The sequence below is a fragment of the Cebus imitator genome, unplaced genomic scaffold, assembly GCF_001604975.1.
Source record: "Cebus imitator isolate Cc_AM_T3 unplaced genomic scaffold, Cebus_imitator-1.0 Scaffold119, whole genome shotgun sequence".
Taxonomy (NCBI): domain Eukaryota; kingdom Metazoa; phylum Chordata; class Mammalia; order Primates; family Cebidae; genus Cebus; species Cebus imitator.
In genome coordinates this window covers 5,583,274-5,594,776 of record NW_016107434.1, presented here as the reverse complement: position 1 = coordinate 5,594,776, position 11,503 = coordinate 5,583,274, and the positions used below count along the sequence as shown (strand labels likewise).

At 46.5% G+C, this 11,503-nt stretch overlaps 2 protein-coding genes across 6 annotated transcripts; one reads left to right on the top strand and one right to left on the bottom strand.

The window, feature by feature from the left end:
• The first annotated feature begins 4,708 nt into the window (after positions 1–4,708).
• On the top strand, positions 4,709–8,489 carry PIP4P1 (phosphatidylinositol-4,5-bisphosphate 4-phosphatase 1). Of its 3 annotated transcripts, XM_037742400.1 has the most exons (8): positions 4,888–4,926; positions 4,966–5,177; positions 5,503–5,693; positions 6,031–6,137; positions 6,616–6,721; positions 6,910–6,962; positions 7,059–7,149; positions 7,643–8,489. In XM_037742400.1, exons 2-8 carry the CDS (start codon positions 5,015–5,017, stop codon positions 7,784–7,786), a joined length of 855 nt encoding a protein of 284 aa, XP_037598328.1. In that variant the 5' UTR covers positions 4,888–4,926; positions 4,966–5,014; the 3' UTR covers positions 7,787–8,489. The 3 variants fall into 3 exon arrangements, with proteins under 3 accessions (XP_017395085.1, XP_017395084.1, XP_037598328.1); XM_017539596.2 differs by having other exon boundaries at positions 4,709–5,156; XM_017539595.2 differs by having other exon boundaries at positions 4,856–5,177.
• Positions 8,387–11,456, bottom strand: APEX1 (apurinic/apyrimidinic endodeoxyribonuclease 1). Of its 3 annotated transcripts, none has more exons than XM_017539593.2 (5): positions 11,347–11,456; positions 10,633–10,761; positions 10,246–10,433; positions 9,489–9,681; positions 8,387–9,355 (listed from the first exon to the last, which is right to left on the bottom strand). In XM_017539593.2, exons 2-5 carry the CDS (start codon positions 10,688–10,690, stop codon positions 8,838–8,840), a joined length of 957 nt encoding a protein of 318 aa, XP_017395082.1. In that variant the 5' UTR covers positions 10,691–10,761; positions 11,347–11,456; the 3' UTR covers positions 8,387–8,837. The 3 variants fall into 3 exon arrangements, with proteins under 3 accessions (XP_017395082.1, XP_017395081.1, XP_017395080.1); XM_017539592.2 differs by having other exon boundaries at positions 10,633–10,851; positions 11,165–11,455; XM_017539591.2 differs by having other exon boundaries at positions 11,255–11,455.
• Positions 11,457–11,503: the final 47 nt, after the last annotated feature.

Below are 11,503 nucleotides of genomic sequence, written 5' to 3'. Positions count from 1 at the left end.
GTCTCACTCTGCTGCTCAGGCTGGAGTGTAGTGGCTCAACCTCGGCTCACTGCAGCCTCAATCTCCTAAGCTCAAACAATCCTCCTTCCTCAGCCTCTCAAGTAGCCAGGACTACAGGCACGCACCACCACATTCACCTCTTTTTTATTACTTTTTTTAGAGACGGGGTCTCTTCATGTTGCCCAGGCTGGTCTGAAACTTCTGGGCTCAAGTAATCTTCACACCTCCCAAAGTACTGGGATTATGGGCATGACCCACCACATCTGGCCCTTTTCTCTCTGTTATAGGGATCACTTTTATTTCTCTTTTCTGAGTGAGACTTCCACCTGTGCCTCATTCAGTGGCCGGAAGAACAGAGTAGAGATAAAGAACTGGCTTACCACCCTCTATTCCAAAGACCTTGGCTCCCAGAAAAGGAGGCCAAAAATTTCCTAAAGAAAGAACAAAGAACTGAGGCCCAGGAAGGGCATCATACAGGGAACAGTCAAATCATCCTTCCACCTCTTCACATCTTCATCCTTCCATCTCTTCACATCTTCATCCTTCCATCTCTTCACATCTTCATCCTTCCATCTCTTCACATCTTCATCCTTCCATCTCTTCACATCTTTTACTGGTTTTCTCAGAGGTTTCTGACTGCCAAAGTGTACAGACTCAGGTGTTGGTGAGTGTGCACTGTCTGCTGCACTGCAAACACAGATACGTGGTTAGATATGCGAAATGTCTACTTAATGTTTATTCTCTTTAGGCCATCTGAAACCAAATCCCCACACTCTATTCCTTTCTTACCATTTTGCTCTGTTTTCAACACTTCAGTCCAGAGTTCCAAACTTTTCAGTTCAGTAGCTCACCAATTATTTTTCACAGCACCTCTAGGTCAAAAGAAATACCTAACAGTTTTATTTTTTAAGTAGCTGCTTCCTGAGAACTTACTAACACTTTGAAAATAACAATGCACACAAATTGAAAAAAATATTTTTATTTCATTCTTAAATAAGTACAAGTAGTTACTCATGGGATGTGTGCATCTGTTTGGCACATACAGATACACATATCCCATAAGTAGAAGAAGCGCAAGGGAGCAAAGTACCAATGTAATTAACATAAATTAATCCTTTAAGACCAGGCACCTACCCCATCCCGTCCAACCCCCGAAACAAACTACCCTTGGTCTTAATTAACTCACTCTGCACATTACCAGAAGCTTCCTTTTTCTTTGAAATGCAGTAAGAGATTGTGTTGTTTTCACACAGTTAGTAAACTACCACTTCAGGAAAGAGGAAATATGTGGAAAAAAAAAAAAGAAATCAAATTAGGACACTTTGGGTCATAGAACCCAGGCAGATGTTTTTCACTCCATTCTCTGGCTATGTATACAATGTACTAGATATCACTTGGAACTCTAAAGAAAAAACTGCTTTGAAACCTTCACAATTTCTTTATATTATATTCTGGACTGAAGTGTGTTCCCCCAAATTCTTATGTTAACGCTCTAACCCCCATTGTGACTATATTTGGAGATAAGTCCCTTAAAGAGGTAATTAAGGTTAAATGAGGTCATAATGGTGGGGCCCCAATCCAGTAAGACTGTTGTTCTCACAGGAAGAAGAGAGGCCAGGCAGGGTGGTGCTCGCCTGTAACACCAGCATTTTGGACGCCAAGGCAAGATGATCACTTGAGCCCAGGGGTTAAAGACCAGCGACCGGCTTGGGCAACATAGTGAGACCCTGTCTCTACAAAAAATAAAAAAAATTTGCCAGGCATGGTGGCATGCACCTGTCATCCCAGCCACTTGGTAGGCTGAGGTGTCAGGATTGCTTGCACCCAGGAGTTCAAGGCTACCACAGACTATGACTGCACCACTGCACTTCTGCCTGGGCGACAGAGTGAGACCCTGTCTCTAAAAGTAAGAAAAAGAAGAAGAGAAAGAGGAAGAGAAAGCAAAAAGGCATGCAGAAAATAGGCCATGTGTGCCACAGTGAGGTAGCCATCTGTAAGCTAAGGAGAGAAGCCTCAGGAGAAAGCAAACTTGCCAATATCTTGATCTTGGGCTTCCAGACTCCAGAGCTGTGAGAAAATAAATATTTGTTGTTTATGCTAACTGTAGCGTTTTGTTATAGCACTCCTAGCAAACTAATACACCTTAATAGTCTAATTTTTCTCAATCTAAGTGGGAAGACCCCACCCGATAAGTAAAATCCAGGCAATATCTGAGATACCCAATATTTACCAGAGATAATATTAAAATGATTTATCTGTATAATACAGGTGTGAAACAATCAGAACCGATGCCACCATAAACAACCAACACCAGCCACCCCGTAGTGCCTCAGCTGAGTATCTGCCCTTCTTGCAACTGCAGCAACAATATTGTTCCGTATCCAGCAAATTTATCCCAAGATGGGGCTTGTTACTTCATTAATTAACTTGAGAGCCATTTATCAAGCAGCTTCTATGTTCCAGGCATTTAGCATAAAAGGGGGCCCATCCCAAGCACCTTCTCTCTGCCACCTCCGTGCTTCTGCCCCTTTCAATCTACCTATCAAATAATTTGAATGTAAAACATTAGATCATAAGTCAGAAGATCGAGATTCAGTGCTCCATTTCACTCTGTCACTTAAATGACTCCAGTTTACACAGCCTCAGTTTCTACGTCTGTAAAATAAAGATATAGTCTTGGCTTCCCTGTCAATATCACAGTGGGTTCTGAAACAAAATGAATACAACTATGAAAGTGCTTTATTAACTGTGAGCAAGTTACAAATATTATGATTACTTTGTGCGTTTTTCTGCCTATTGACCTACTCAACACAGAGCTTAAGTCAAAGTTATCAATGCAGAACATTAATTTTTCCTTATGTTTTAAAACTTTTCTCTGGCTGCTCTAGTGACCTCTTCTTTTCTTGAGCTTGTGTTACATTGTTTAATTCTTTTATTATGAAGCATGTGCTGTATCATGAATTTCTAGTATCGATAATTTTCCATGTAATTAAATACTAGCACTGATTTTTTTTGAGACAGGATCTTGCTCTGTTGCCCAGGCTGAGATCATGGCTCATTGTAACCTTGAACTTCTGGGCTCAAGCAATCCTCCACCTCACCCTCCCCAAACACTGGGATTACAGGCATGATCCACTGTTCCTGGCATGATATTTTATACTGTCAATGTTTACATTGTCTCCCTGCTCAGAGTGTAAGTTTTTTTAAGAAGTGTCTTTCACAAAGTGTATATATTTAAAAAATATTTTGGAATATATGTGTACCTAGGGTGCAAATGATGAAACCTACTCCAACCGCAGACAATGCTTGAGCATCAGCAGGGAGAGCAGCAGACTGGCCTCCCTTTATGGAGCTACAACCTCTTCCCTATTTTATATCTGGAGTTTTCTTAGTTAAGTGCCTGTTAGGGGCTCTTATCTAACTGGCGGAAGGACATTAGCTTCTAAGTAGAAGTTGGCCTGAGAAAACCCTGTCTAAAAAATCAGGACCTAGGTGAAGTCTCGAGCCCCTGTAGCAGCCAAATGCTGGGACATCAGCAGTTCCTTTATTATTAAATATTTGGGGAACTTTCTCAGTGGAGAGTCTGCTAGCAAAAACTGATAGGGACCTCCTCAGAGTTTATTGTTTTTATCAATTCTTTGTTGCTTTCCACATTTAAAGCAGTCCCAATTTGGGCTAAGACTTGGGAAAACTCACGCATGTTTCAGGCGCCCATAAAGACCACGCAAGACTGCAGGTAGGGGAGGGGGCACTGCCCCCTTCCTGGGGGCAAAGTTGAGACAGGTTTAAAGGCTGTCCTATCTGTCAAATAAGCGGATGGAAATAACCTTGGATTTGATTAATTCAGTCAACAGACACTTGTGCATATGTTAAGGGCTGGTGGTCATAAAATTGAGTAAAGGCATGGTAGCTTGTGCCTGTAGTCCCAGCTACTGGGGAAGTAAGGCAGGAGATCAAACCCAGGAGTTTGAGTCCAGCCTAAGCAAGACCCCATCTCTTATTGACATTTTTTTTTTTAAGTAAAACGATGAAATCTTCTAGTAGTGGAGACACTCATGAAAAGATAATTTAACAACTTGATCGCAATGGGGTAAGAGCGGGATCTGTAAGGGCAGCTTCCAGGAGAACCCAGTCTTGTGTCCGGTCCAGAAAGTGACTCCAGCGATAAAGGCTGGAGCGATAATCTTAACTTTTAAATCCATTCCTCCTGGTACAACATGGCTCTGACTTTTTAAAGGTACTTCTTTGAGTAGAATGGCTAACTTTGTCTTCTGTTCCCTACCGTCCCTCGTCTCTCCGCTTAGAACATCCCAAGCTTCCGCCCTCCCTTACTGCCCCCGCCCTGCCTCCTTTAAAATGCATAAGCCACTCTCTTCATGTTCTGGCGCTAAGTTCGGACCAATGCAGTTGCTCCGCTAGGATCACAGGATGAGGGAAGGAAAGTCACCAGCCAATAGAAAACCAGCTATAACCGAAAGTCGGAAAAAAGTATTTAATGGTGTCTTTGAACCAATGAGAAGCAGAGCAACAGAGGCGGGTAGCTTCCAGAAACACGTGACCAGCGGAGCAACAGCAGACTAGCCCCACCTCCTGGTCTGGAGGTAGCGCGATGGTCGTCGCTCCCAATAGCTTGCAGAACCTCTAGTCACGTGCAGGTTTTGCAAGCCCAGCAGCATCTGGCAGGTCATGTGACAGTTGACGTTTGTGCGTCACTCCCCAATAGAAAAGGAGGGCTGCCTTCACAGGACCAGGGATTGGTTTGTCTACGCGAATAATAACACGACCGGGGCGGGGATAGCCTATCACGTGCTGCGGGACGGAACGGGGCGGGGCAGGCTACTGGTTGCGGAGTGAGCTGGGTGCGCGGCGCGCAGGCGCCCTGGGGACCCGGTAGCGGCGGCGGCGGCGGCGGCGGCAGCGGCAGCGGCAGCGGCAGCAGTAGCAGTGGCTACGGCGGCGGCAGAGGCGAAGGGAGCCGGATCGCCGACCCTAGCGGGAGGCGGCGGTGGCAGCCATGGCGGCAGATGGAGAGCGTTCCCCGCTGCTGTCCGAGCCTATCGACGGTGGCGCGGGCGGCAACGGTTTAGTGGGGCCAGGCGGGAGTGGGGCTGGGCCCGGGGGAGGCCTGACCCCCTCCGCACCACCGTACGGAGCCGGTAAACATGCCCCGCCCCAGGGTAAGCCGGGGCGGGTCCGAGGTGCTCCCCAGGGAACTCTGAAAGCCGGGGAGGGGGCGGGACCGAGGGCGGAGGCGGGGCCCAGTCGCCAGGTGCGGGTCTGCTGCACCTGTGACTGGGCGAGGCTTCCTTCCCTCCGAAATTGCGACTACAGCATGGGGACGAAAGGGGTTTCTGAGCAACCTGATACAAGCGCCATTATGAGAAGCCTTCCGAGCTTGGTCAGAGAGTTGAAGATCAGAAGGACTTCCCTACCACTGTGGAGCATCAGTGGGGGGTTTCTGCAAGTGACCCCAGCCCTTCTTTTGATTTGCTTTCTCCCCAGCATTTCCCCCGTTCCCCGAGGGGCATCCAGCTGTGTTGCCTGGGGAGGATCCACCCCCCTACTCACCCTTGACCAGCCCGGACAGTGGGAGTGCCCCTATGATCACCTGCCGAGTCTGCCAGTCTCTCATCAACGTGGAAGGCAAGATGCATCAGCATGTAGTCAAATGTGGTGTCTGCAATGAAGCCACGGTGAGTTATACAAATCTATGAAATGGGCCCTATTTCCTGGATCCTCTTTCTGGTCTCTTGGTTCTGAACCCTGACCTTCCGGCCCTTTGCCAAGTGTTCTTGATGATACCCAGGTTTCAGTTCCAGGTGTCCCACACAGCTGTTTCCCCAGAAGCCGCTCACCAAAGCTAATGCTTACTGTTATTCATCTTCACACATAGCAAATGTCATGATATAGTCTTTTATTTCTACTTCCTGGCTAGCACCTTATCTTTCTGATCTTATAAAGTCTTTTTGGAGGGAAGTGGAAGGGATTGGGATTAGAGGTTTGCTTGCTGACCACCCTGTTATTCTCTAGCCAATCAAGAATGCACCCCCAGGGAAAAAATATGTTCGATGCCCCTGTAACTGTCTCCTTATCTGCAAAGTGACATCCCAACGGATTGCATGCCCCCGGCCCTACTGGTAAGAGGCATAAGGTGGAGAAGGGCATGTGGGGAACTAGAAAGTCAAAAAAGAATAAACGTATATAGAGAAAGTAAATGTGAGAGAGCCTAGGGTTTATTAGGAGGAGAAAAGGCTATGGAGCATGTGCCTCAGGAATGTTACAGCTGTCTTTCTCATTTTTCAATAAAGATATTGGGATGAAATGATGTCCTTTACTTAGTAAAGATGTTGAGATGAAATGATGTCCTTTAGGAAAATAGAAAGCCTTAGGGACTGGGTGTGTTATCCTAAGGTCAAGAGGGGTATTAGAGACCTGAAGTTTAAGCAGTGCTCTTTCTTTCTCAAGGATTCTTGAGGGTATACAGTTGGGGGACCGAGTATCTAAGTGTTCAGAGAAATGACTTGATAGGCAAGGAGTAGGGGATGTGCAACAGGGACTGTATGGGGATTTTTAGGATTAAAAACTTTTCAAACACAGTCTTTTTCTTTTGTACAGCAAAAGAATCATCAACCTGGGGCCTGTGCATCCCGGACCTCTGAGTCCAGAACCACAACCCATGGGTGTCAGGGTTATCTGTGGACATTGCAAGAATACTTTTCTGGTGAGGAAGGGGTATTGGAAAGGGGAGGGAAAAGGAGACTAGGATAGTCTTTTCTAGTGTATTTCTCCAAGTAATGATAATGACCTGGAAAGGTCTGTCCTATGGGAACATGTTCTGCATCCCAACCCCACGGTTCTCATTGAGGGGGACCTTGCTTCTGCTATTATTTTTGTTTCCTTTCTTTATAGTGGACAGAGTTCACAGACCGCACCTTGGCACGTTGTCCTCACTGCAGGAAAGTGTAAGTGATTAGGGATTGAGCTGGTGATTGAGTGATGTATGGAGTAAAAACTTCAGGGCCATAGAAAAGCATCCATTTCTATTTGCCTCCCCGCAGGTCATCTATTGGTCGCAGATACCCACGTAAGAGATGTATCTGCTGCTTCTTGCTTGGCTTGCTTTTGGTAGTCACTGCCACTGGCCTTGCTGTGAGTACCCTTGCCCCACCTCTTTAATTCTTCAGCCTCATTCCCACAGGCTAAGATTTGGGAAATTGCTACCCTAAAGAAAATGGAAGAAACTTGGGAGAGTAGTTTTAATATACATATGAGCTAAAATGGAAGGTAGCAGATAAAACAGTCTTTATTATTACTAAAAGAGTGAAAAACAGCCATCCTTTCTCTGTAGGATGAAGATAGGACAGTGGAGAAGTGCTTAATATAAGAGTTGCTATTTGCAAACCTGGCTCTCTTGTCAGATATTAAGAAAAACTGACAGATAAGTATGGGATGGGATGAGTATGTTATTGCTTAAGGGAAGGGAGCTGAACAGCTGCCTTTAAGAAGGTCCCTGAGGGTGGCTACATGTGGATAGGAAACAAGGACTGAAGCCTGAGTTATTACGTTCTTTGGACTAATAGGAGATAGTGGAGACCAACATTAACCCCATCTTTCTTTTCTTCTCCCTCTGTATCTTCATCAGTTTGGTACATGGAAGCATGCACGGCGATATGGAGGCATCTATGCTGGCTGGGCATTTGTCATCCTGTTGGCTGTGCTGTGTTTGGGCCGGGCCCTTTATTGGGCCTGTATGAAGGTCAGCCACCCTGTCCAGAACTTCTCCTGAGCCTGATGACCCACAAGACTGTGCCTGGCCCCTCCCTGGTGGGGACAGTGACACTACAAAGGGAGCTGGGGTAGTAAAAGGCTCCCTGGGCTTCTATAAGGAAGCCAAGCAGCTGCCTTCCTTTTCCCTGGGGAGAGGTAGGAAGGAACCAGGCCCTCACTTAGGTTTGGAGGGGCAAGTAAGACCACTGCTGATCATCTGCTTTCCTCCAAGGGTTGCTGTGTCTAGGGTGAAGTAGGCAAATGTTGCCCTTAAAACTGGGTCCTAAAGACGGTTCCAGCCTTGTCCTTCCTGTGTGCTCCCTGAGAGCCATTCCTGTCCCTTACACATTCCAGGGCAGGGTGGGGGTGGGTAGCCCTGGGGGTTCCCCTCCTTCTTGTGCACCATTGGGACTTTGCTGCTGCTATTGCACTTCACCAGGGGTTGGCTCTGGCCTCAGTACCCTCAGTCTCCTCTCCCCACATTGTGTCCTGTGGGGTGGGGTCAGCCGCTGCTCTGTACAGAACCACAGGAACTGATGTATATATAACTATTTAATGTGGGATATGTTCCCCTATTCCTGTATTTCCCCTAATTCCTCCTTCCAACCTTTTTTACCTCCCCCCCAGTTGCAGTATTTAACTGGGCTGGGTAGGGTTGCTCTATGTTTGGGGAGGTTAGGGACTTATCATGTGCTTGTAAATAAATAAGGTCATGACTCTACCCTTTTTCAGTTGTTAACTTGTATGCATGAAAATATAAGGAGAAAGGGAATGTGTAGCCCCACGAAGGGGTAAGACACAAAGACAGCAAGGATGAAACTATGGCTTTTTATTTTTATGTGGATAATTCAAAAAGTCACTAGCAGGCTTTGCTCATTTTTTTTTTTTTTTTTAAAGAAACCCTCAAAAAAATCTTGAGCTTAAAAGAAATCTAAGTCTGCTACAGGAGCCTGGTTGGAGGATTCCTATTTTTATAGATGAGAAATACAAAGCAGATTTCAGAGTGTTTAAAGAAGGAATGGTAGTTTAGGGGGCTTATTTCCCAGGCTCCAAGTGATTTAGGGGTGGTGTCACAGTGCTAGATATAGGGTGATAGGACAGTGATCACTGCCGAGAGCCTTGGAACGGATCTTACTGTCACACAATGCAGGTAACAGAGAGTGGGACAACAAAAAATAATCAAGGCGCCAACCAACATTCTTGGATCGAGCATTCATCATGTAAGTCCAAAAGGTGTAGGCATAGGCTGTGTTGGGGTAGAGGTGCCTAAAGCTGTCAGCCAGTGGCACAGCCTGCAGTAATTCCCCAAAGCCTTGGCGCTCTTGTGGCGTGAAGCCAGCATTCTTTTTGTTTCCCTTGGGGTTGCGGAGGTCAATTTCTTCATGCGCTACATTGAGGTCTCCACATAGCACAAGGGGCTTTCGGGAAGCCAAGCCCTTCAGGAACTTGCGAAAGGCTTCATCCCAGCGCTGCCGATACTCCAGTCTTACCAGGCCCCGGCCTGCATTAGGTACATATGCTGTTACCAGCACAAATGAGTCAAATTCAGCCACAATCACTCGGCCTTCCTGATCATGCTCCTCCTCACCTACAGAAATGATGAAACAAAATTAGCATAAAAATCCCTAAGAAAAGAGAAAGCAATCAAGAGGTGGGGCACAGATGGAGAATTAGCAATTGGTTTTGAAGAGCTCAGGCATTAGGGATTAACAGGGTCTCACCTATGCCATAAGAAACTTTGAGTGGGCACTGGCGGGAAAGTAGGCCCACGCCACTGTACCCTTCCTTATCAGAGGGAGCTGACCAGTATTGATGAGGGAGTCCAGGCAGCTCTTGAAGTTCAGCTGGTAGTTTGTTCTCTGAACATTTGGTCTCTTGAAGGCACAGTATATCTGGGGCTTCTTCCTTTACCCACTGTAAGTGAAAAGGTGGAAAACATCAATTCAGCAGAACATTTATTGAATATGTGCTAAGTCATAGATATGCACAGTTTAAACTCCTTAGCCTAAGGAGTTCAAGTAGTACAATATTTAAACAATTATAAGCTATATAAATAAAAACTAATAGAGAGAGATAAAGTATAACACGCTATACTAAGGAGATTGTGTTTTTTCCCTAGGCAGTGGATAGCAAGCTAAGATTTTTAAGCTGTAGTTAATGGAATGGAGGACATGCTGAAGATAAAATGGAGGAAGACATAGTAAAGAGGTTTTTGCAACAGTCTGGGAAGAGGAGAGAACATTAAACGAAAATGGCAATAGAAGTGAAGAAACGGACATTTAGGAAACAACTGGCAAAACGTGGGGAAGCCCCACATATATCTCTCCCGGGCAGGAGAAAAACAGCCCGAAGGCTAAACGGAAAAAAGGGGTGACTAAACCCTAAGATTATTCAATACTAAAGAATATCTCTACCAAAGTAGAAAATGATATTAAAAAAAGAAAAAAATATATCTTCCCCTCCTTAAATTCCACTCACATCTAACCCTTTCTTCTTAATCCAGGCTCGAAGCCCATCCACATTCCAAGAACAGATCTTGAGTGTGGCAGGTTTGCCACTGGGTGAGGTTTTCTGATCTGGGGGGTCCTCATACAGGGCTGGGCCCTCTCCTGCTGCCTCTTTGTCGTTTTTCTTTGCGGCCGTCTTACTCTTCTTGGCCTCTGGCTCTATAAAATGAGTAATATATAGTGACAAAAAGTTGGTGGCTTCCAACCTCGATCTGGCGTTAACTACAGACCCAACGAAAGTGTGGTGTTACCGCGACTTCTTCACAAACCCCTACAAAAATGAGCGGCCCATAGTTACCGTTATCAAGGGAATTCCCGCCGCAGCTTCTAGGAAGAGGGGCTCATTTCATTCTCTTACCCGTCTTGAGCTCTTCCCCGTCTTCTGCCACCGCTCCCTTTTTCCCACGCTTCGGCATTCCCGTAACGAACGCCCTTCGGAAGCACCTGTACTGCGTCGCCCACCGAAGGAGTATTTTTACCGCGTTGCCTACAGACGCAAAGAAATGAAACCAGCTAAAACTGGGGAGAAGACTCCTCCCTAGAGCGTCCCCGCACCAGGTCCGGCTTTTCAAACCATGTTATTTCTTTTTTTTTTTTTTTTTTGAGACGGAGTTGCTTTTTTTTCCCTGGCTGGAGTGCAATGGCGCGATCTCGGCTCACCGCAACCTCCGCCTCCTGGGTTCAGGCAATTCTCCTGCCTCAGCCTCCTGAGTAGCTGGGATTACAGGCACGTGCCACCATGCCCAGCTAATTTTTTGTATTTTTAGTGGAGACGGGGTTTCACCATGTTGACCAGGATGGTCTCGATCTCTTGACCTCGTGATCCACCCGCCTCGGCCTCCCAAAGTGCTGGGATTACAGGCTTGAGCCACCGCGCCCGGCCAAACCATGTTATTTCTAAATCCTTTCCCAGCCTCGGTACATCATAGGCCGTTCAGCCCCTCACCCACGTAAAAAGATCATTTCACAGTGCCTTGTACCCTACTCGCGAGATCTGCCCTCCAACTAACTGAGGATCTTAAGGATCCTGACTCAAGCTTGCCGTTCAGACTGCCAGCGGAGCCCCTCTTACGAGCAAAAGAGCAACCCAGTATCTGCACTGGTCCGGACGCAGCACAGCTCCTCCTAACCCGAGTACAAAGAACGGTGCACGCTGAGCCCCCACGTGGGTAGCGGACCAGGTCACGTGAGCCGAGACACGCGTCACGTGGCCGAAGAATTCGCGCGAT